This window comes from Bactrocera neohumeralis, chromosome 3 (genome assembly GCF_024586455.1).
Source record: "Bactrocera neohumeralis isolate Rockhampton chromosome 3, APGP_CSIRO_Bneo_wtdbg2-racon-allhic-juicebox.fasta_v2, whole genome shotgun sequence".
In the NCBI taxonomy this organism is placed as follows: domain Eukaryota; kingdom Metazoa; phylum Arthropoda; class Insecta; order Diptera; family Tephritidae; genus Bactrocera; species Bactrocera neohumeralis.
Genome location: NC_065920.1, coordinates 78,455,379 through 78,481,548, shown reverse-complemented (window position 1 = coordinate 78,481,548; position 26,170 = coordinate 78,455,379). Strand labels below are relative to the sequence as shown.

General features: G+C 36.0%; 2 protein-coding genes across 3 annotated transcripts in view; both read right to left on the bottom strand.

The window, feature by feature from the left end:
* Nucleotides 1-26,170, bottom strand: part of LOC126753192 (40S ribosomal protein S8) — a 390,246-nt gene that overhangs the window by 78,193 nt on the left and 285,883 nt on the right. The window lies entirely within an intron of this gene.
* LOC126753180 (centaurin-gamma-1A) overlaps nt 1-26,170 on the bottom strand; it is a 297,283-nt gene that overhangs the window by 63,892 nt on the left and 207,221 nt on the right. Inside the window, exon 1 of one of the 2 annotated variants that reach the window (XM_050464413.1) lies at nt 11,054-12,129. The exons of the other annotated variant lie outside the window; for it this stretch is intronic. Within the exon in view, the coding sequence (XP_050320370.1) occupies nt 11,054-11,231 (178 nt within the window). The 5' untranslated portion in view covers nt 11,232-12,129. Of the gene's footprint in view, nt 1-11,053; nt 12,130-26,170 lie in introns of those variants that run through there. 2 annotated transcript variants of the gene reach the window in all.

The window sequence follows — 26,170 nt, the reverse complement described above, 5'->3', positions numbered from 1 at the left end:
TCTTGCCTTATATAGCGCCAACAAATTGCTCGTAAATTCAACATCCAAACAAAATTACAGGCAAAGGTTCGCCATATAAGGTTAGCTAAGAGTTATTTATTCGACTTGTCAACTTTTAAAACTTTTGTAGCAGTATTTTTGAGTTTGAGAATAAAAGCTGCCTACGAAAGAGACTTCGCAGAATTGCTTTAAGAAAATTCACACATTATACTTTGTTATCATACTTCAACTTTATAAAAATGTATCATTGTATACTTACACCTACAGTCAGATCTGCAGTTATCGCACAATAAAAGTACACAAGATATACCCTCCAAAAAAACCAATTAATCACAGCAAAGTCAAGAAGGTTAAGATGTTACAACCATTATCTGTTTGTTTTGATCAACAGTACACACTTACAATACTCGTAAATACTCACACTGCACAGCAATTTCACTCAAAAGAAAGGGAAACGCGCGCTTTCATATTTGATGATCCTCGAAACTTGAGTGGCGATCAGGGTCAACATTTCAGTTATTATTGATATTACAGTGGATGACATGGCGATTTTTTTGTATATGCAACAAAGCAGAAAAATCAAATTGATGACAGTGTGAAAATTAAGTTGTTAAAAGTGTTGAAGAAGGCTACTAAAGAAATTATGAACGCTTGAAGAATGCATGTGTAAGAAAGTGATCTCTAAAGAAGAAGAAAAAACAGCATGTCATGGCTCCCTGGTTTTTTGCACCTTTAAACAACATAATACAATATAACGGACGTTGCAGATGAAATAGAAAAAAATGATGACATGTCTTTTATAAAGAAAATGTATAGACATTATTTTTGCAACTAGTTTTTGGATGAGTTCATTAATTTTATGAAGAATGAGTGGCGTTTTCCGCAGCGTAGCGCGAGCTAATAACGAAGTAATGAAAAGTAAGAGAAAGTTTCAAATAAAGCATGAATCCGGGAGGAAAGCAGTTGCTTACAAAATTATCGTGTATGTCAACAGTGAGCGATGCGATCTCTATATGTACATATATCAAGAAAATATGATCGTGTCGTAAATTGTTCGACTCTAGGTACATATCGTCACCTAAAATGCAAAATAACGTAACATCACTTTTCATAAGTTTGCAGACGAAGGAAATATCGTTTTTCGTAGAAACCACTAATATTGAAAAATTTTTTTTGGTTATAAAGTGGTTAGATATTGGTTACATATGGGTTATTTATAGGTCATATTTTGGTTATGTCTGTCAGAGGAAGCCAAAATTTTATGCTACATATATCTAATATAATAAATTAAATTTCGATTTTTTTGATGATACGTTGTTTTGCATTTCAGGTGACCATATGTATGTATAGTATATACTTAGAAGCGTGACCAGCTGGAACCAGCGCTGCGCATTTACACAAAATAGGTTAATATTTCTCGTATATTTAGCATTTTATACCAAACATTAATAATCTTATAAAGCTTTTTGACGCACACCCATTTATTCGTATATTATTTGTGGGTGTGTGTGGGCAAATAGCTCATCATCGCTTGTATCTGCTTGTTGTTTCAGATGCACAAAATGCGCGTTTGCCGTTGGCAATCGACGCAGCTATTTTGCAAAAAGTTTTTATAAATCTTCCAAGTGTACGAAATGGAGTGATCTCATCATCTATGATATTGCGCTGTGACTGGCTGTTCCCTTTGTTTTTCTTCCTCAGACACATGGGTAGGAAATTGTAATTACTTTCGCACAAACAAAAGTGCAGATAAAAATTCAAAAATGACAAATTGCAACAACAAGCAGTGAGAACATCTGAAATAATCAACAAGTCTGTTGAAATTTGTGTAAAAACGTTTAAATTGATTTTGAACATTTGCTGGCAATTATTGCCGCGACGCAAATCGTGCTCGTGTTATCTAACACGCTCGTGTGTGGCTACAAGTGTTAAGTAAATAGACATTCGAGTTTTCTGCTTCTAATGAGCAAAACATATTTTTGTATTTTTAAAAATTACACTCATTAAAAGGAGTAATTAAATCTGCTATAAACTTGTACGTTCGGCTATAATCGCATAAACGGTATCTACCTCACTAAAGAAGAAGAAGATATACTCTTACGGCTCCGTAAATATCTGGTAAGCACTCTTTTGAGGGATTATATCAACATGTGAATTTAAGAAATCCGAAAAACCTTCCCCATATTACATAGGTTGCCTCGAGCAAGAACGATATATTTTCATATATATTTTTTTTCATATACAAAATTAAATATTTTATTAAAATTTTTATTATCCCAAAGATAATTAAAAAATATTTTGCGCAATTTTGAAAGGAAAATACTCAAAGCTCAGTCTGTATTCCCAAAACTATAACTCGGATCAACTTCAGAATTAAAAACAGTATTCTAGAAATGTTATAAGATAGTAAAAATTCGATTTTTGGAAGCCGTGAAACCCAAGTACCCTCACTATAACAATATCGAAAGTAAGAAAATTGTTGCTATAAAAAACTCAGTGTAAAAACTTATTCATGCGACCCACTGAACTACAAAAACAATCTTAAAACGAAATAAATTTATAATAATTTTTAATTATTCAGCATGTCTTTTCATTTGCTACACTTGATTCGCAATTTGTCTCACTTGTGTCACTCAACGTTTGCCTCAAATTATCGAGGCACATTTTAGAAATGTATTCACAAAAGCCTTTTTCTAAACTTGACACTCAATTCCGCTAATTGTTTTGGCATATAAATGCGGCAATGATGTCATTTGACGAAAATTTTACATTTTTAAAAAGAATTTGAGCGACCGGTTGAAATTTAACTGAATTGTGCAAATTAGCAGCGAAACAGGTATTAATAAATAATTTCGCATTTTATGAATAAAGGCTTTGTGTACACAAATGCGCGAGTACATAAGCGGTGCTGAGACAACAAAGCGTTATCTAAAGGCAATGAGACAAATGGAATGTGCAAACAATGAGTAAAAATATATGAGAAACGCAATAAAATTAATTAACAAATATTTCGCAATTGTGAATGGTTCTCAAAACAGACCTTTCTAAAGCTTCAGAAACTGAAATATTAGTTTTAGAAACGAATTTTGTAAAATATGTACATACATATCATCACCTAAAATGCAAAACAATTTATCGTCAAAAATATCGAAATTAATTTTTTTACTACTTACGATTCACTACATCATATTACATATATGTATGTACTCGTAGCATTAAATTTTTGGCTTCCGCTCTCAGATATAACCAATATATAACCAATACGTAACCAATATATAACCATTTTATAACCAAAACTCAAATTTTGTTTCAATGTGATTGGTTTCCATATATCGTTTTTCCTTCGATATGCGATTTGCATATTTTGTATGAAACAAGCATGATAAATCTCAAAGCAAAATATTTCCAAAATAAAAAAAAGAACTTGCTATTTTTATAGTTTCGCCAACGTTTGCATATAGATTTTGATAAAGCGCTGGATAGATAGTGGTCGGTGCCAACAATAAACAGTAAACAAACTAAAAGCCGCTATACCCTCCGCTTCCTTCTTGACCTTATGTGCTGCCTTCTCTGCCGCTCGGCAAACGAACACGACAAAGAAAAGTCATTGGCGTAAATAAATGTTATCTAAATACTAGTGCTCAGCAAAATGCCGTTAGATAAGCGTTGATGTTGCAGATAAGAAAGTCGTGTTTTTGTTTTGCAAAATTACAAAAATAACAATAAATTATATGCGAAAAAATGCCGCTTATGCGACTCGTTGATTGTGCAGATTATAGAGGCGGCTTATGGCCGTTGATTTATGAGCGGTTGAATGCCCGTCCGGCTGGTAGAAAAATCAAGGTGAGTGGACTTTTTTCTTAAACCGACAGTCAGGGATTTAAGTTGTAGTATAGAAAATGAAGCATATTTGATATAAAGTGCTAAATAAATAAAGCTGTAATGCGGTTATATATTAATGAAGAAAAAATATAATCATCACATGGTAAATATTAAGTGCAATCAGTCGAAATGAAGTATTTTGCTATACATACATATGTATATGCATATTCTTTAATCTAGTCAATTAGCATAATGAAGTCATTTGACAATTAAAATAATTAAAATTAATTAAAAATAATAATAAAATAATAAAAAATTTCTCAAACTAGAATTTTTTATAAAAAGTGCACTCGGCGTTCTGTAAGTGACAAAGCGATAACCTATTAGTGTGAAATACTTAAATACATACATACGTACATACTATGTATAATGCAGATAAGGCATTCGATGACTGCATTAACTCACTTTGCATTGAGAGGCAATGCTGCGAGTTCAAGCGGACAGTAAACTAACTTGAAAGACAATTAAAAGTGAATTTTACTGTGACGTTAATTGCACAGCTAACGAGGTAGGAAGAGTAATAGAATAATTATATAAATAAATTTACTAACAACAATGTTAGAACTTGTAGCACGCGCTAAATGCTCAATATGAACGATTTATATAAGATGCACTTCTTTTAAGTTTCAAAATTTATTGAAAACAAGCGAAATCGTTAACTTCGGCTGCATCATCGAAGCTATAATACCCTTCACAGTTACATTTCTTATAAGATAAAAGGGCATACAAATATCTTTATATTGTTTCTGATCGATCAGTTTGCATGACAGCTATTTGCTATAGTGGTCCGATCTGAAGAATTTGCTCGCAGATTCTAGCCTTGCCTTGGATTATAAACTATGAAAAATTTCGTGAAGACAACTTGCCAATTAAGAATATCACTATTTTAAGCCACGCTCAGTGTAAATTTTTTTTTGCCAAAAACAACTTTTTTGGGAAATCCCCATTTTGTCAAAAATAAATTTTTGACCACCTCTTCGATCATTAACTGCATTCATCTATTCCAAAAATATGATTTTTTTTCATTATTGGACCTGAGATAATTCAAGCCTAAAATCTGTCTCACTGTTAGACATCACTTTTAGAAGCACCTCCAGGAGCTTGTCTACGAGCGCAAGGTGAACCAAAATTTTTTGAACTGAATCACCGATTATTACATTAGATTAAATTATGTAAATATGTATATATTATTTTTTTACTCATTATATAAAATGCTTCTTAAAAAAATCGTTGAAAAACCTGTATTTTATACCTTGCAAGTGGATATAACCACTTAAGTACATTAATAAGAAAAAGTGTGGTGAAACTTAATATTATAAAGTACATGTCCCTTTAACTTAGTATTATTTAATTAATTTTTTAATTAAATGAAAAAAATGTAATGCCTCAAACCACCTTCGGAATATTTCGAAAAAACCTTGTTAACTAACAAACTCATAACAACAATAAAAAACACATAATAATGCTGACTTAAAAAGCATATTCGTGTGTAAGAAAGTATTATCGCATTTCAACGCAGACATGTAATTAAGTATTATTATTATTCGCTACACAATTTCATAAATCACCACACATCTCTGTTTTCTCAGCTTAGCTAATCTTTTATTTTTATTTTTTTTTTGTTTTTGTTTTTCTCATAATAATACTCGTTTGAGTCCACATTGCGCTCGCACTCAACATAAAAATTACTTTGTTGTTGTTGTGTTACCGTGTAATTTAATTGAAAAAAATTGGCGTCATTAATGTGTGAAAATGCAGTGCTCGTAATAACAGTAATTTCATTTGGTTATTTGGGCAGTTGAAAAGTAAAAGTTCCGGCAACTTTCAAACTGGCAAACTAACTAAAATAAAAATTTTAACTAATACTAACTAATACTTGAAAATAACCATAATGCATTGCGCTGCAGTGCTTTGTTGTTACTTGGTCTTGTTGTCATGCGAAAATTGCAGTTCATGTCACAATGAGCAGTGCGGTCCAGTCTTGCATATGACCATACAATGTAATCTGCTTGTAAAAAAATAACGCGCTGTTATTGCATTATGCGCTTGGTCACTATTGTTTGGCTTCATAACGACATAACTCAATAAGCCATTTTAGTTTCCACAAACTATTGTACTTAAGTATAACACATACATAACTAATGCATATAATCAGGCATATTTATTATATATGTACCCATAAGTATATATATGTATTATATATATACCTATAAGAGCTCGCCGCCTTTTCGGCATCAAACGCTCGACGACAGCAACTGCATTGGCGCGTTTCCGCATTATTGATTTAGCGGGTCAGCCCCTCACAGCAAAGCATCGTCTTTCATTCGCCATCATCGCACATATCGGAGTGCTCATATTCATAATAATGATTTTAATAATGGTGCGCGCTGTGTTGCCGCAACTTCTACCGAAAACCAAAGTGTTGAAATGTGCTATTATTGCAGTTCAACCTCTTTCAAGCTGCCTCCACGTGCGCTGCCCGTCAAATGCTGTAAAGCTATTCATGAAATGGCCTTAAAGCCAGCTCTGTTATGACATTTCAGTTTTGCCATCAGTTTTTGCTTGGCAATGCCGAAAAATATTAATGGTTAACGACAACCACAATAGTTCGTTAAATGACGACAAATGACCGAAGTGTTGGAAGAAATAATTGCGATTTGCCAACCAACTCTTTGGAGATGGCTCTTTTGTGAGTTTGACATACATACTATACTCCATATGTATTTAATGTATTTAAATTTTGTGCTTCAATAAAACTTTAGTTTGCTAACGAAACCAATTATTATTTTTTTTTATAATAATTTTTTACGTAATTTTTAATTTCTGTCTGGTTTATTGCTCATTTGTTTGTATAGTATTTAAATAATTGTAAGTTTTTGCGAAAAAATAAATTTGCAATTTTAGTTTCTTTTCGAGTTTTTTCACAGAGTTTTTTTTAAGTTTTCAATAACTGGAAGTATACTTAAGTAGATTGTTGTATTTTTCAATATTGTTTGACGTACGAGAACTAGTCCTTAGTTTATGAGATGTCGAACTGAAATTCGGTACACGTCGTTTTGTCTCTAAGAAGCTTCTAATTTGTCAGAATCACCGATAACGGATCACTATGGCATATAACTGCCACACAAACTTAACGATCGGAATCAAGTTCTTGTATGGAAAGCTTGTTTATTTGTTGAGCTATCTTCACGAAATTCTACATAGATTATAGCCTAAGACAATGGTGCAATCTCTGAAGAAATTGTTCAGATCGGGCCACATTAGCATTTGGCTGCCATATAAAGTGTAGATCAAAATCAAGTCCTTATATGGAAAACTCTTTCATATACTACACTATATAATTACAAAATTTCAGGTCGATCGGTCAAGCCTTTGTGAAGAAATTTTCCTCATTTCATAAGGGAGTATGTTTCAACCAATATATCGTCACTTAAAATATAAAACAATCTATGGTCAAAACTAAAAATCGAAAATGGCTGTAAGATATAATAACCAATATATACACATTTTATAACCAAAACTCACATGTTGTTTCAATATGAGGGGTTTCTCTTGTGTCGCTTTTCTTTCACTTGTAAACTTATGAAATTATGTTACGTTATTTTTCATTTTAGGTGATGATATATTATTAGTTTAAATAAAGAAATGGAAATTTGAAGTTAGTCCTTTATTTGATGCACTATATTTTATAGTATACTATATTTCAATAAATGTACAGTAGTCGAAACTCATTTTACACAAAATCACTAGATTTTAAATATATCTTGATATACATACATATGTATGTATGTATGTACTCTTTTCGCAAATTAGTATGTATTCAGGAAATAGGTTGCCTGCTTCCCGTGTTGCATACCAAAATTAAGACCTATTCTTTCCCATCGCAGCCAAATCCAATGGTTAACCAAATATGCGAAGCAACTCTGTATGCATGAGCAATGAAGAGCGTTTAGCATTAAATGCTGCAGAACGTGCGAGCATATTGGTTGCGCTTACTAATGCTTAGACAAATATTGTCAGTCAGTCTAGCGCATTTATTCGACCCATTTTTCAAATACACGGAATACCCATCATAAATTCCAACACATTACAGTCACTAAATACATAAATTCCACGTCACTCGCGGAGCAGCAGCAATAACAACAACAACATACAATTGTCACATTTGCAAACATAAAGTTCCAAATAGTTACAATTTATAATGTGTGAGTGTGTAAGTGTGTATGTGTGTGACATGTGGGTTGAAGTGGCGTACGAAGGCGGAAGATGTGCGCGAATTCCCAACACTTAAACTGATTTTACTTTTTTTCTATGCACTCACACTTGTACAATGACCACACACCCACACACGTACATATATATGTACATACATATATACAAACCAGTAAATAAGTGTGTGTTCTTTTTTATTAATTTAGCAAAAATGTTGCTGACAACTGTCACTGCTGCAGCAACTGACTGCCTGTCCGTCACTGCATGCATCGCTGTCAGAAACCATCGCTGACACTTTACGCACACACACACATACACATATACACATGTATTTACATTTTATTTATAATGTCAGTTGCTTGTACGACACTTTTCACTGTTGTCTATTCCTCGTTAGCTGCGCGCCGCTTGACATGATTTACCCAAAGTGTGATGTTTTTGCTGTTGTTGTTATTGCAGCTGTTTATCGCAGTTTGCATTTCTTAATCGATGTCAATTGCAATTTTAGCGCACATTTCAGCGTTGAGAAAAATTTTAATAGAATTAAAAAGGAAGGTGGCAATTAACGGTTTCACAAGCTAAGCGAATTAACTGTGAAGTGTGTTATATAAGCACGATTAGCCAGGACGAGGCAATTAGCAATGAATAGCGCTAATAACTTAGGCATTTTTATTGCGCAATATTTCATAGATTATTGATAAGAGTAACTAGGATAAAATTAACAAGGAAAGAGCTCGCGAAATTTTTTATATAATGAAAGAGAAAAATTGTGGAAAAAGCAGGTAAAATAGTTTCCGCCTATTAAACTTCCGAACAAGCTTGAATTTCAATAGCTTGGCAAACCTGTATTTGAAATGAGCTTAGTAAAATCAAATAAGAGGCAAACAAAAACAAAAAATAAACAGCATTCAGCGTAACAGTAGCAACAAAGCAGTAAATGTGGCAATGAATAATTGAAAGAAAAACAAGAGAAAACATTAACTTCGGTCGCAACACAGCTACAATACCCTGCACAAATAAAAAAATTTTCCATACAAGCACTTGATTTTGAACGAACAGTTTGTATGTCAGCTATATGCCATAGTGGTCCGCTCTGAACCATTTACTCAGAGATTGTAACCTTGCTTTTAGAAAAATTATGTGCCAAATTTCATGTAGATATCTTGCTAGATAAAAAACTTTTTCATACAAAAACTTGATTTACAAATTTGTATGACAGCTATGTTTAGGCTGTAGTTGGCCGATATCGGTTATTCCGATAATTAACCAGCTTGTTGGGATATAATGGATATGTGCAAAATTTCAGATACGTATCTCGAAAACTGTGGAACTAGTTCACGTACATACAGATATACGACTCGATATGCTGAATCCTCACATCTATGTTTTATAGGTGTCCGACATTTCCTTCTAGGTGTTACAAACTTGATGGCAATCCGTGTTCAGGGTATAAAGAGTAGCAGCAACTGCCGTAACAGTAGCAACAAAGCAGTAAATGTGGCAATGAATAACCGCCAGCAAGACAACGGTGGCAACGCTTAGCAAACAGATACCACTACCAACTTTAAACAGCATTTCCAACTGCAATAACAACAACAAGCACGACGGCATGTTTTCAATTGAATTACAAGTAAAATCGATGTTTGCCGCCAACCAAATTTTTCCCCACCAATACACCGCAGTGGCATGCTGAAACCACAGCGCAGCGGAAAATCGCTACTGAAATTTATTTCGGAGTCCATTACATTTCCGCAGCTTTTGCTGATGAAACCAACCCGCAGTCATTAAAACAAAATTTATATAAATAGCAAAAACAGCAATTAGACAGCCAATAACAACAATTTTATATGAAAGTATTAGGTTGCATGCCACCAGTGAAATGAAAAACGGGTCAAGTGTTTCGTAATCGAAAAAGCGAAAACAAAAATAAAGAAAACCCTCTAGACCCCTTAAAATTGAAATTAAACAGAGCCAAAGTTGGTGGCTAATTAAATGAGTTAACAAGATCAAACTGCAAAAGAAATTATAAAACAAATCACTGTACAGTCGCAGCCACTTAGCCGGTCAGCGCCGACACGCCGCCGTCCATATTCATTCATTTCAAATCAAACCGGCAGCCGACGTCCGCCGTCAAGTGCTTAGCGCATGCGACTGTTTAATTGCTCAGCAGTTAACACCGAAGTGCTAAAAGTTGTGCATTGTCAACTAACAACTACCTTGCGTTGCGTTTGTTGTTGTTGTTGAGCTCTCAAGCGATTATTGTCTAAACAGTAGCGACGTGCTTGCGGCCTAAAACACTTGTTTGCGAGGTAATAACTGAGCAAAGACAGCATAAGTCGCCAATTATGTCCAAAGTCGAAATGTTCTTTTTGAAGGCCTTTGAAGCTTAACACCAAAAAATCAAAGTTATTGACTTGCTGCGACTTTTTTGTGAATTTATGGTGGTGGTAAAAATATATGCAGTTTAAAATATAATATTTATATTTCTTTGCTATTGAAAGATTTGTAATTAACTAAATCATTGTGAAATATTTATGTTTGAATGAAAACGTACGTGAAAGCTTTCACTTAGACATAAGCTTGATTTTGAAAGCTTAAGTAAGATCTTTCACCTGCTGATAAGCTTTCGTGTAAGCTTTCAACTAGTAATATGCTTTCGGGAGAGCTTTCATCTAGTGAGAGAGCTTACATCTAGTAATGACCTTTCAGTTCAGTACATTTAATGAAAGCTTTCATGAGAGCTTTAAGCCAGAAAAAAAGACGCCGTATTTACTTCTCACTTCATTAATCAAAAAAAAAAAGTTATTTGCATTTAACGATCTTTGTATACAGCTCCATATTAAATCTTATTTATATTTAATGATCTTTGTATTCAACCCCATATTATAAATAACTATTTATGTTAATTATTCTCCATCTCCCCATAATTCTCACACTCCAAGACAACACGCTACCTCACCTGATTTCCGCTTCTCGCGATCGGGCACCACCAAGCTTTTGGCGCGCTTTACACGCAGCGAACGCCGTCGTATGGAACGTAGAAATGCTTCAGGCATGCGTGAAAAACGCTGTGGCGTTTCGGGCGGCTTAGCTGCCGCCGTGCGTTCGGGTAAAAAGAAATTCTTGACAGCTAACATGTTGCATGAATTTGAAGAGAAGTAGTTAATTTATTAGGGTGGTTCGCCAATTTAAACCGAGCGTATGTATAATCACAAAACGATTTTAGTTTTTGCACACTTTTCACTATTCACTAAAACCTTATTTCACCACTTCAAAAAATGTGTCCTACTTTTCTTCGTCACACTTTTTGCATTAAAATGTGTCAACACTTTTGGTCGCTACTCCAACGTTTGTGGTGTGTCTGTGATTTCTTTGCACTTTCAAGTTTGGTAAGCATGTTGTTAATTATGATTTTTTATTATTTTTTGTTTCGAATTCATTCAGTGTCGCAAAATAATTTGCATTTGTAAATATTTATTAATTTGTGACTAAGACGTCTTATTCTTCGTAACACTTGATTTTTTTGCTTCGCGGTGGCTTTTGCAGCACTTTAGTCACCTGCTAATTGTGGTGAGTTGTATAATAAACATTTTTGCATAAATTTATTTTGTGGTTTTCTGCTTTTTTTTGCGAATTTTAAATCCAATCTGTCGCTTTGTGTGATATAAGCAGCGCTGTAGTGATGAAATCCGGATTATGCGGATTCGTTTGGAAGTAACTTCCGATCCATTCGTAGTTTTTACGCTTGCTATGATTATCTTTAACAAATTAAGTATTTTTTAATTAAACAAACACAAATATCTTTTCACTGTTTCACAATTTTTCAAATTTTCATCCATTTGCGAAATATTTTCGCCGTCACACAAACACATAGCAAATTTTAAAAATTTATTTCAATGAAATTATTTTTTAAAAGGTCTACACACATAATTTTTCATTATTGTTTGTATACACTTTCCACTACGCGTTAAATGCGCGTTTATTTTCGTTCATACGATTAATGCGCGCATTGAACGAACAACGAACCACTCAAATACGAAGTCAAACCAAAACTAAGGGATATTTCGCTTCAACAGCAGCGTATAACCGGCAAAAGCAATAACATGTGAATAAGCAAGCACCCGACCGGTAATCGACGAGCCACACATGCAAACCAGTTTCTGTTGCAGCACAACCGACGACTGTTAATGCAAAAGTAAACAAAATGTTACAAACGAACAGTGTGCTGTTACCATTCCATTAATCAAGCTGTTAATGCAATAACATTAACGTTCGCTGGTAAATTTGCTGTTAAAATGCTATTAGAGAAGCTGCTAATGCATTTACATTAACATTCGCTGTCAGATTTGTCAACATTGTCTGTTAATGCTGCTAGCACAGCGCTTTTAATAAATTAAAGCGAATTTTAGCGCTTTTAGCGTTCACTATATTAACAGCCTATGTTTATTAACGCTGTTAGCGCTTACTAATTTAACATTTCGGTTAATTTCAACACTGTTAGCGTTCACTATATTAACATTTTCTGCTTTTTAACGCTGTTAGCGTTTACTAAGTGAACATTTGGCAATTGGCTAAATTTGAAAACAACAATTTTGCGCTCCCCTGCGCAGATAACAAACACACTGCACTTGCTAAGTGACGGAGAAAAAATTCATAATAAATATTCCAACACGTAAAAGTATATTTTTAATGCCGCACGTCAGCGTTGATTACGCGAAACACTTGATTTAATGTTGTTGCTTATAAACGCAGGTAATTTGATACATTTGTTGTTGGCTAAGTTATGCATGAATAGAGGTTGGCTGTTTGTAAATTAGTTGGTTGTAAATTAGCATGCTTTTAATACATGAATGTCTGTATGTACATATTCATAGGTACATGCATATATGTACATACATATATAGGCACTTTAACGTTTGTTGGAGAAATATATTAATATATACACATATTTACATATACTTCATACACATACAGTATGTATGTTCCACGAGTCACTTATATTTCGAGCAGTCAGGTGCTTTACTTTTACGTACTTGCCGTAAAGCCGCATGAAATGGGTCAGCTAGCTGCCAAAGACTTTGTATTAGCCAATTTGTTAAAGAAAGCTAAGCATGTACATACAATTGTATGTGTGTATGTATATACATATGTAGATATTAATGTAGATCTATGAGTCAAACAGCGTCAATCAGCATGTGAAGCTAAGTGAAAGGGAGCTGAGGTCATGGTCGTCGTGAATACACATACATATGTAAGTACTGCTATGGATATATAAATAGCACAAATGCGAAGCTAATATTACAACTAACTTATTGTTCTCCATATTTTGTAAAAGTGGGAAATACATTTCGTGCTGGAAAATATAGCTCTTATACTCACAAAATAGTTCTGGGTATACCAAAAAAAGCTTTTAAATCACGATGCTGGAAGTATCATTTTATTAAGTTTTACTCAAATATTAAAGATCCTTTATATGAAGACCAAGTGTGCTATTTATGTGTCCGCGGCTGTATACACATATGTAGTATGTATCTATAATATAATATGTATGTAAAATAAAATCAAAATACATTAATGTAAGAAATTTAAAATCGTTGTAGTGGCTGGAACAATCTGTGTTATGAAATTTGCATGGCTCATTAACTACGCGTTGACGTTGTTCGAGTTTTATATAAATTGACATGCAGGGAAACACGTGCGGTGTTCGATCACGCCAGCAATAGCGAAATTACGCAAAAATGAAATAAATAAATATTTATTATTAAAGCAACAACAGTATTTTTTAATATTGCCTCTATATGCCATTTAGATGACAACGCTGTTATTAGTTTAGCTGTTACTTTACATTCTGTTATTTTGTTGCTTAACAGCTGCAACATGTTCGTTGTTCGGTGGGGTAGCAAATAATTTCCCTACGAAATTCCCACGTCAATTGGATTACCTTACCGGTAAGATAAGTGATTGACAGAATTCTTGCTTGCAACATGCAACATGGGGCACAACAGTGTTGTTATTGTTTCTGGTGCATTACTAACATATGAGAGTATATGCAGATACTTATAGATATATATGTATGTATGTACATACTACTACATACGCGTTTGTGTATGAGGGTAATAAAAATTCTGTGGGAACAAGTTGAAAAGTTAAGGCAATAACTCTCACTATACATCTGTGGGGCACACATGTACACACACACATAAGCGTGCTTATAATAACGTTTTTTTTTTAAGCTCAACAAACTTCTGGCATGGCGACTCTAAGTAGGTAACATACCGCGTGTTTGTATGTGTGTGCGTGTGGTAGGTATGATTATTGAGTCAGATTATGTCATCGCAAAGCCAGCGTCAGCCCGACGATGCACTGCAGTAATGGCTCCATTTAGAAGCGCGAAAGGAAGGAAAATTGGCTGGCGCACTTCCACTGCTAAGCTTATGTAAGCACGGCATATTAAATTGCATGTGTGTGTGTGTGTGAGTGTGGAAAAAGTGTGTCAGGCTGCTGGTTGGCAAGGATTGCGGGAGCTAACCTAGCAACTGGATTGATTCGCTGATTGACGTGAGTGAGTGAGTGGGTTGTGAAAGGGATTTCGTGGGAAGCCGTGCTGATCAAATTCAAATAAATGCTATTAAATCGGCTTGCGATTGTATTATAGGATTATATGTATTAGTTGATTAATATGCAATAAGTGAAAGATATTTATTGGAAGTTTAGTTGGAAAGTAAATGACAGAATAAAGCTGTGAGAAAGTGACTTGCAGGGAAATATTGGTTAGTCGAAAAAGTCTTTTCGTATTTTGTCAATAGATGTCGTTGAAGCCGTATATCTCCAGTGCTACCAATCACATTGTGTCATACCATAAGTGTTGGAAAAGTGAGATTATAAGCTTCTTTTAACCAAAAAAAATTTAATTCAGGGGAGTTGAAAAAAAGTTACAGCTGTTCAAAAGTGAGTGAAAATAATGAAGAAATTCGCTATATTTTGAAATTTTTGTATAAAAAAGGGAATAATGCCACGCAAGCCACCAATGAAATTTGTGAAGTATACGGAGACGATGCTGTATCAGTTCGGGTCACCGTGATGTTCAACTTCAATTATATGTATAAGTTAATAGAAGAATAGAAGTTTAGCTTCATTAGAAGGTTTGACGAAGCGTGTCCTGCCCTTAAAGCAACTTTCAAACCTTCAATATGATAACTTTCCATTTTGTCGCATTAAATTTGTTAAAGTATGTTAAAGTAAGGTACCACTCCACTATGTACATGTAACGCCGTAGAAAAAAAATATTTTATAATTTTTATCACTTGCGCCGGCACAAGTGTTCACTGATTCATATATAATATGCAACAACTGACGCCTCCGCTCTATAACGCATGCATTTGCTGTAAGGACAACCAAAAATTTAATTAAATATATTCTACACAACTACAAAATCATTATAACTCTGAGTCCGGCTTTCACCCTTAACGCTGCAGGCACTTTATCTGTCACTTTTGACACTTTAGACGCATTTGGCGCTGTAATTAAAGCGAAAGCTGTCGGTGAATGACTAAAATATTCGGTTATTTGAGTGACTATGTATGTATGCATGTGAATAACGACCGCTGAGCGCGAATAAAGTACAGTGGAGTGCAGGACCATAAAAAAAATAATAATAAAAAAATTTAAAAATAGCATATTCCATTATATACATATGACACTATCACCAACTCAACGCTATCAACATATTTCCGTGCAATATTAAACAATTAATACTGCTTCACGATTTTGTTCAAGCAGTAGTAACCTGAAACTCCTAAAACATTTAACAGTAAATTTAATAAATCCACTTAATAATGTGCTTTTATTTGAAAAAATCTTGAGAGCGGTATATCCACTTGAGAATGAAAATATTACGCCACAAAAGTGTTCTAACGACCCCAAGAGCTTTTGTAAAGTGGGTGGAGTGCCACGTCAATAATCGAACAGTGCTACTTCGACTATTTTAAATTTCATGTGAGGAATCAAGCTAAATCCTGTTTTCCACCTAAATGTTGTGTAACGTGTGTGAAACTTCTATTAGATTAGGCAAAACAAGAACACAGACACATCCTATTTGCTATACCAATGATCTGCACCGAACCAAGGATCATGTAAGTGATTATTATTTTTGTCTGACTCAAACAAAAGGCATTACAATCAAGTCCCTACACACCACTTAGTATCCAAACTCGTCTTTGGCCAACAGACGCATTCTACATAATGCCGAACTGCCTTTGCCAAAGCATTCAAATCAGTCAAATGGAAGAGAAATGAAAGAGAAATTCCCGAAAGTCAGCACGGCAATAATTAAAGAGGAAAGAGCTTTGAAGCAAACTGAATCTTCAGGAAAAACTTGTCTGGTAATGTTTTGTGAGCATAGCCCAAAGTTTCCTAGGAAACCATAAATCAGAAAATTACAAAGACTTAATAAATTAACTTATGATTTCATACAAAGCTTTGGGGTGTAATGTGTTCTCCAAAATATATACATATGACCGACGCTCATCTGTGAGAAGATGAGAGGTCATTTCCTTAAATGGTTGCAATCATTTTTTTTAAGGTATTAGGTATTGGACGAATTGAACGAAGCAAAAATAATTAAAATTGTATTTTTGACAGACGTTTTTTTACCGAAAAACTCATATATTAGTGAAAATTTCTCCATATCTTTGCTTTTAAATAGTTGTAATAGTAAGTGTAAAGACCTTTCAAATAATATCGAAGACTTGTTTAAAATTTCATTAAAAACGGTTGTTTGGTTCGTGAGAAATTTGACAACAGACTTTGAAAACACTTTTTCGGGGAAGTACGAAGTTCATCAATCGTCGTTGGCATAGACCATAGATTTGACGTAGCCTCACAGGAAATAGTCTAACGGCGTAAAATCGCACGACCGAGGCGGCCAATTGACTGGGACATTTCATGAGATAACACGTTCACCAAACTTGGTTTTCAATAAATCGATTGTGATATTCGCTGTGTGGCTTGTGGCGCCGTCTTGTTGGAACCACACATTGTCCAAGTCCATATCATGCAATACGGACCAAAAATATTCGGTCATTATTGAGCGGTATATACATACATAGCGAAGCTGTGATCATTACAGAAGAATTACGGTCCAATGAAGCCATTTAAAAGCTGCAAACATTGACTGTGGCATCAGAATGCAAGAGAAAATAAAATATGTTTCGTACCGGACACTAGGAAAAAAATCAGTAACTTCATATGTAGACCTAGCTAGCTCCAGGAATTCAATTTTTATGGCGAAACATATTTTTTGCATGCAACATGTGCAACATCTGCGCCCTTTGCGTACGAAAATAACGCATAAACCGCACATTTGAAAGGAAGTGACTTTTGTTAAAGCAATGGTGTGCTTAATCAACACATATACATACATTTATGTTGGCGATGAACTATTGAAAAAAAAAAAACAATTAAATAGTATATTTTAGCGCAAATGAGATATACAAAGTAGCTAATTTCGCCGCTTTTCAGCTGCAATTTTGGCGTTTTCATTTTAATATTCTCAGTTGGCTTTTAGTGGCTAACACCGGCATGTGACAAAACGTCATCAATCGTCCGAACTCAACCTAGATGTGGCAGACAAGGTGCAGACATGTGGCATGCGGCATAAGACACGCACTTGATGCATTGCAGCGCAACATTTACAAGCGCGAATATCTCCGCAGAATTCGCTTAGATTGCCACTATATGCCACTGAACGACGTGCTGGTCCGCCACTTGTGCAAACCCGGAAAAATAAATTTTCGCTAACCATTAAAAATTATGCAACATACTTTGTTGAACATAATGTTGCATGCATATGTACAACAACTCTCGGCTGCTGACAGCAAACGTGCGGCCGCCAACACCAGCACCGCACGCAGCCAACAACGCTGGTGCTAATGAGGCGCTGCAGCCGAGCGAAATGCGAAATTAACCAAATCGTGCGAAAATTGCTGAACTGCGCGAGCCTGCGATTTTTATGTGTGGCGTCAACTGCGAGCAGCGAACTGCCGAAAGCGCCTAAAATTAGAACGCAAGTCAATGGGAAATTTCAAGTGAAGCAAAAATCTAGAAAATAATAATGAAAAACATGCGGCCCCTCGTTCATGTTAGCTCACACGTGACTCCGCCATAATCATCGATGACCGTCTACACGCCCAACGCGCACAGCGGTCGCGTTGATGCACTGTCAATGCATGTAAATCCCTGCAAATAAATTGCAACTGTTAATGATGACCACGCGTGCCGCGCAGATAAAAACAACAACTATTTCGTTGGCACTTTACATCGGCACATGCAATTTCGGTCCGACGTAAATTTGCAGTAGCACTTTGGGGCCTCAACACAGCAGATACTTTATTGCTCATCGCTGGGCTCTTTGCAATAGTGCAAAGGCAAAGCTCGCCATGCAAAGTGGGTGCGCAATGAAATGTGTTTTAATGTGCAGAAATTAATTTCAGCCACTGCACACTGGCTTGGGTATAATTTGATTTTTGATTTGCTTTTACCGTCGCGCCACTGAATGGCAACCCAAAATTTATTACTTTTTCAATTTGTGGCTGAGGTATTTATTAATGAAATTTTAATTACAGACAAGGTCCATAAATGTGGATATTTATTTAACAGTTGGAGTTGTAAATTAGAGCTATTTTTTACTTAAAACCCTTGTAACACGGGATAAAGAAGCTATCTATTCGACACCATGCCTAAATTTGTTATTCTTATGAAACTCATACCAAATGACCTTGAGCCCAATCATCAGCTCCGTCTAAATCCAAAAGAACCTCTCCGAGTCGTTCGATACCAGACGTTGTTATAGACAGGTTTATTCCCGCTCGTGAGACTTCTTCAATATAATGTTGGAAAAAGTCATACGTGCCGCTAATCTGAACCGCAGTGGCACTTCCTGCTCTAAAAGTACAATGCTACTGGTGAATAAAGATGATCATCGTAGGCCTTGACAACAGGGCTATCAGCGCAGCCTTTACCAGCCTAGAAAAAGAAATGAAGGACCTTACGGCGAACGAGGGCATTTTAACTGAGACCACGCACAAAGATTCTCTCTTCTTGGGAACTCTTTGTATATCTGGGAACCAGCATAAATTCGACCAATAATCTAAACCTGTAAATCAAACTCTACTATAAGCTCTTGCCAACAGGTGCTACTACAGGATCGATAGGTACTTGAGAAGCGTAACCATCTCTCAACGAACAAAAATTAGGTACTATAAGTCTGTCATTATTCCCGTCCTGTTATACCGCGCAGAAACATGGACGAAGACGAACCAAGATGAGAAAGTACTTGGAGCATTCGAAATAACTGTTATCCGATTCCATCCGCGTAAGCGATGAATATAGAAAAAGTTGGAAACCGTATGAGCTCAACAGCAACATGTATAGTATATAGCTAAGTGCATAAAAATCCAACGAATACGCTGATTTCGCAATGTCGTTCGAATGGAAGATGATGCTCCAGTGAAAAAGCTACTTCGATTCGAGACCCATCGGTGGACGAAAGAAGTAAGTGTGTCCACGCTTCCAATGGAAGGACTAAGAGCATAAAGACCTGTCTGCATTTGGGATGTACAATTAGCGTCACCTCGCAAAGGATAGTGACAACGGGCGAAGTTTTGTGTTCTCGTCCCAGACCCACCCACGGTTGTGGGGTCAAAAAATGAGAAGAAGTGATAGGGATTTAAATTATTTTCCAAAATTTTAAACTATTAGATCTTTAACTACTTGTATATTCATGCTATCTGCAAAGATATGACGTAACTTGATTACCATACCATTGTTACAATATTCCGAACATGGGAAAAGCACTGTACTTCTACATCTACTTCAGTTTCATTTCATTCATTTGAAGCGATGTCGAATTTTGTGTCTGAATCAGTATTTTTGCGGGGAGTTTCTCTTCATTCATTTATTATGAAGAAAACCTCAGGCGAAAGTCATTGTATCTGCCTAGAAACATTACTCGAAGAAGATTCTGTTCAAAACGTTTAAAAACAGTTGGCTATACTCAAAAAGGAAGTTTTGCCCCATACACCATAAATTGAAACCCAGAGACATTGAAACACGATCATTCATTTCAGATATGCTGCTTGAACGCTACAAAAATAAGTTGTGTTTGTGTCGGAATGATACCGGTGACATCGGTAAATGGATCTATGCGACAACCTGAAGTTCATAAAACCATATGTGAAACCTGAATAGTCGAATCAACGGCAAAGCCCATTATCCAACACTCCAATGTAAAGCTCTGTGCTGTATTGTGAGCTTCTAAAACTGGTTAAAACCATTAATGGGAAACACTACCTGAAAACCCTACGGAATTTGCGAGTAAGAACGAGGCTTAAAGCTTTCATCAAGACAACACTCGGCCTCATATTGCAAGATCGGTTAAAATTATTTAAACAACAGCGATTTGTCTCACCTGATTATAATTTGTTTCGATCGAGGAAGAAAACCATCACTGGAGTACGGCTCTCATCAAAAAAGATAAAATATAGATAAAGATCTAGACCCAACAGTAATTGTAGTAGTACTTTGTCCACCGTTTTTATCGATTTTACCAAGTCATTATTTGTATGAGAAGTATGTAACCAAAAAAAATCTACAAAGTAAACTACAAAATGGAAGAAGCTCTGGAGATCAAAAAGGGGTTAACTATCCCCCCGTGCCACTGCAAGTTTAATCGCTCCTTTAGAAATTCTGTACTCATTCAACATTTTGGACTTTGTGCTTAATTAGTTTTAAATCCAACCACTTTGAGTATAACGAACCCTCATAAAATTTGTGGTAACCCTAAACCTTGATAATATAAAATGCTGCCAAATGCGCCACTTGGTTTACCAGGACCACTTTTATTTGTGTTCATTGATTTACAAATTAGAAATTATTGCAACGCTAACGGAAACTGAGGCGTGCAAAAAGTGAAAACAAAATGTAGCAACAAATTGTGGCAAATAGCAGTTGACCAACGGAAACGGTGTCGTATTACCGTAAATGAAGCAAGTGCTGTGGTTGTTGGTGGTCAAGCGACCCTCACTAAATGCTGCTTCCATCGTTTCTGTTGTAATTGCAGCTCGTGTCCGGCATTCGGTGACCAAATTAATTGCATTCCATGCAACAAATTACGATTATTGCCTCGGAAGAGCGAAATGAGTGACATGAGTGGGTGTGTGCCAAAGGGGCGTACAATTGCGCCGCCGAAGCCTTGGCAATCGCGGGTGATTATTGACTTTTTGTGTGGCATGCTTAACCTTTCTCGGCTGCGAAACAAATGAACTCCGGCAGCGCCAGTGACGTGACGTGGCGATTAAAATCTTATCGTGGCTGCTAAAGTCAACATAGTGCAGCAAGGCTGGGTGTGTGTAGGCGGGCGGGTAAACAGCAAACAACCCCTTTTGGACTAAAAATAAAAAAGTGCTGGTGCTGTGCTTTGTAACACTTTGCACCACCTTCCTTCGTGCTGCGAAGGGTAATTGGGTCGCATTTTTCGGTCGTCTCAAATTGCAATGCAATGAAATAATGCTGGTGTTGGCTTTGTTGCGCTCAAAGTTGCAATTCATTTATTATAACAGCGGAAAACGGCGGCAACATTCATCAAACTTAGCTTAGGGTGCATAGCTAATGGAGCTTTCTCAAACCACCCCGGGGTAGAGCACAAGAGATTTCATGGTACGTGGAATAACGGCATGTTGCTATGACGTTTTATTTTCGTTGCTATTAGGTAATGATTGCTTAGGCGAAGGTGTGTCGGCGGAATGCAATGGCACGCAAAGTCGGCCAAATCGCTGCGATAAGCCAAAGAAGTGAAAGTTCATACAAACACACATATATATAATAGTATTTGAGTATGTTGATTTACACTTTAGTTATTACAAGTGCAAGCCCGAGGGTGGCAAGCAACACCCGCAGCTCGCCACAACTCAGTTTGACCAAACCTTTTTCTGCGTCTCGCATTTCATTTGTGAAATTGCATTTTTATGTCTAATCGGACTAATATGAGTTTACCGATGCCTTCATACATGACTTCTGAGCCGCATGTGGTTTCTGAGCGTAATCTTTTTTTTTGAATTTACTCTTATGATCGCTTATTGTGTTGCTAATGACGGCTCTCACATGTGTGTTCTCCACTTTCAAAATACCTTCACCTTAAATATGATATATTATATACATATGTACATGCATACATATGTGGATATATGGATGGATTGTTTTTAGTGTATACGCGTGTGGCCCTTTCTTCAATTTTCTAACAATGTGGTTAATCCGCCGGGTTTTGACTGATGGAAGGCGAGCTTTAAAGCGATTTTACGTTTTGAGAAATGGTCATAGAGCATTTTTTGTGGTTTTGCATTGACTTTGTAGCTTTGATGGACCATCAGTTTTATGTGTATATGAAATATTTTTCTTCTGATTGCAAATTAAATAACACTTATTTCTGTTTGTTTTGAATGTTACCGCTCGCTTTCAAAACCCGGAGAACGAACCTAACCTCAATTCTTTCATATACCATCTCACAGCCGAATTGTGTAAAAGCCTTACAACAACTCTTAAAGCAGCGAGCATCTTTGCTTAAAAAGCATAGTTGGTGGAGACAGTTTTTTAGACTTGCTTCTTACAATTTAATATAAGAGCAGCTAATATTATGATAAGTGCATTGAGTGAGAGTTTGTTACACTCTTTCACTCGTTAGAATGATAGTGTATTATGAGCACGGTTGCCGCCGTAAATATTATTACATATTACATTCCTTTCAAATTATAAAATTAAAAAACAAAATCTTAAAAGTTTCTTTTTCAATTTCGTTATTCTAAAAGGCATCAAGGCAGTAACCTCGTACCGCATATCGGCCAGAAATGTCTTGGTTAACAGGGCAGCAGTGGAAAGTGTTGCCCGAAGTAAACAACTTCACTTCTACTGAGTGCCAGGGCGCAAAAGCATCGAAGGCAACGAAATAGTGGACGAGATTGCCAAGAATGGTGTGCGGCTAACATCCGAAAACGAGATAAACATTGAGAAACCCATGCATGGATGTTTATACGACGATCTGACATAAGCAAGCAATAAAGAAAATCAAGACACGATGGAACGCGTTACCTGGGTGCAAGACTGCAAAACGTCATGTGTAAAACGGTTGAACGGAAGTACAAAAAAATTCTTATTGGCACTCGATAGAAGAAACTGTAGGAAAATTATCGGAATATTAACTGGTCACTGACTGGTGACGCACACGCCCGCAGAATGGGGCTGACAGATCGAGAAGACTGCAGGAAATGTTTAGAGCAGGACACTAGGGAAACAGGGAAGCATCTCTTGTGTACTTGTCCCGCAGTGGCAAGACTACGCTGTAAGCATCTGGGGTCTCCACTGTATGATAGAGGATAGATAGGAGGCATCGACAGTGAGGCCGCAGAGTCTGTTAAAATTCGCGTCAAGCGCAGGCATCCTAAAGGATGACTACTTCTCTTAGACCTAGGAAATGAACTCCATCTGGTATCGCAAAGAACCAAAACTGGTCTATGCGTGGCTTATTGCCTACCAGTTTAATCTAACTTAACCTATTCTAAAAGCTTATTTTCATGAGTGCTTGACATTTTTTTTTACTTTTCCCCTCAGTTATCTATCTGAAATTTTGCACACATTCTTTTCTCCCTAAGAAGTCGTTTTTTTGTTGGGACCGCCGCTTATTTTATCTATATGCCTAGCTGTTATAAAAACTGATCAATCAAAATCAAGTCCTTGTATGGAGAACTTTTTTATTTGAAAACATATCTACACGAAATTTGGTATGGATCCTAGGCAATGGTACAATCTAGAGGCAAATTGCTTGAATCGAATCACTATAGCATATGGCTGTCGTACAAACTGAAGGATCAAAATGAAGTGCTTTATTTGGATTAGTATCCAAGTTTAGTCTCCGCACAAATTGTTATGGTCCCATCCAAATACCATAGCATACTATATACCTGTCATACAAACTAACCGATAAAGGTCTCTTTATATCTTTTCATGCTATAAAAAATAGTTCGGTGCAACCAAAATTTACGTCTTTACTAGTTTTGGTTGGTCTTAAGTTCTCAAATGTTTAAATTTTAATCAGCATGGCAACTCTAATAATCTGTGTCAACTATGGACAGAATCAACAATGAGGGAAAACATCAACTGTGTCCCAACAGATATGCTACAAAAAGTAGAGCTAAAATAAAATAAGTTTGCAAAACTTCAGAACTAGGCCAACGTGCAACAAAATGTAACCAGGTATACCAACACATAGATATCTAGTTAGATTTCTGTTATGTAAGTGAAGTGAAATGCATTGTGATGGGCATTGTTTGCAAGGATTACAGAAAAGTTGGACGAACTATATACATATGTACGTATGTTTGTATATTAATAATGAATACGAGTATAACGATGACATTGAAGAAAATTTTTCACTGGAGCGAAATCAAAAGAACTTTCAAGAAATATCGGATGATCAAATTTGTCCCGGACTGGAACTGCAAACTGCTGCAAACTACTATTCTATATCTATTTTTATCGCCTTCAAAATAGGCCTCTGAGTCAATACAAAGATGACAATGCTTAATCCAATTTTTCATACACTTATTATAATACTCGGCTGCAATAACTTTTAGTGCCTTCAGCGAGTTTTAGTTTTATCAGTTTTGACTCATTTAGGGAGGGACATTGACATTGGCGAGATTTTTGAACAGTTTCGACGTCCTACTTATAAACTCATGTTTCAGGTTGATTCAGGTCTTTCAATATAGCATTGACACGATTTATAACCAAAAAATTAACCAAAACGTTAACCAAATTGTGTTGAAGCGATCCAGAAGAGATGTTGACATCCTCTGCTATCCCCTTGGTGCCAACGCGAGGACGTTCAAGCACTGTTTCTTTTGCGATGGACGACTCGCATGGGACAAGTTTTTGACGACTCCACGACTTTCACTGATTGCTTAAACAAACAAACGCCTGCGTAATGCACATTAATGGTTGTATGGAGATTGAACTTAACGCGACCATAAAAAAGCTGATGCCAATCTAGGATCCATAGCTTCGGTTTGCGGACACAACTTATGGTATACACCAGTCCGGGTTAAATTTGATCAGATGGTATTTAAAATTTTGATTTTCACTTAATCATTCTGAAAATTGCTGGTATACAAACAGACCGCTTATTAGTTCTTTATCCAAAATCAGATGAATCAGAAGCTGCATGAATCAGATCTAGCTTATAAGATAGCTGAGAATGATGCAAGCACCGCACTGACAAAATTATTCGCAAATCAATAAGTAATTATAGCGTGCAAAGCAAAATTGCACTAAGAGTCACACAATTTAGTCAAAAAAGTCTAATGCAAAGTCGCTTCAACGAGAATCGTGAATAAATTTGCAATTATCTGCGCATTAGAGACACAGTAATTGACAATTTGCGACAACGCTATAAATAACAAATAATTAAAGCAAATGAGCTAAAAACTAATCAAATTCAAGTGCGCAATAGCCAAAGACGCTTTCTACATTACGCTGAGTACCGTAATGAGTACACGCTGAATTATGACTAACCGCGAGAATAAAATATTGTTGAAAAACGAAAATAAAAACCAATTTGTATTTAACCCATTTTTAGTTTGAGCAACCCGCCGGTACACCCGCTGATGTCATGTGCTCATGCAGCCGCGTTGTCTCCTCGGTCACAGCGTAGCCAATGCGGAGTCATAAGTGATGTCAGTCCAACATGAAGCACGAACACGCCGGTAATGACTAAAGGTATAGAGGTGAAAAAGTACGTAAGTAATTAAATTATGCAAATTTTCTAAAACAGTCAGGTGCGCAATAAAAATATAATGCATGTTTTTTAGACGTGATGACATATCGCAGGCGGACGACAGACAAATACAAACATATGGAGGTATATTGTAAAGCTTTGCTGGCGAAATTAGAAAGTGGGGCAAGAGTTAAATTGAAAAATTTCTTAGATATGACAGTAGCGCAGTTTTGTCCAAATGCGGGGAACATAAATCTA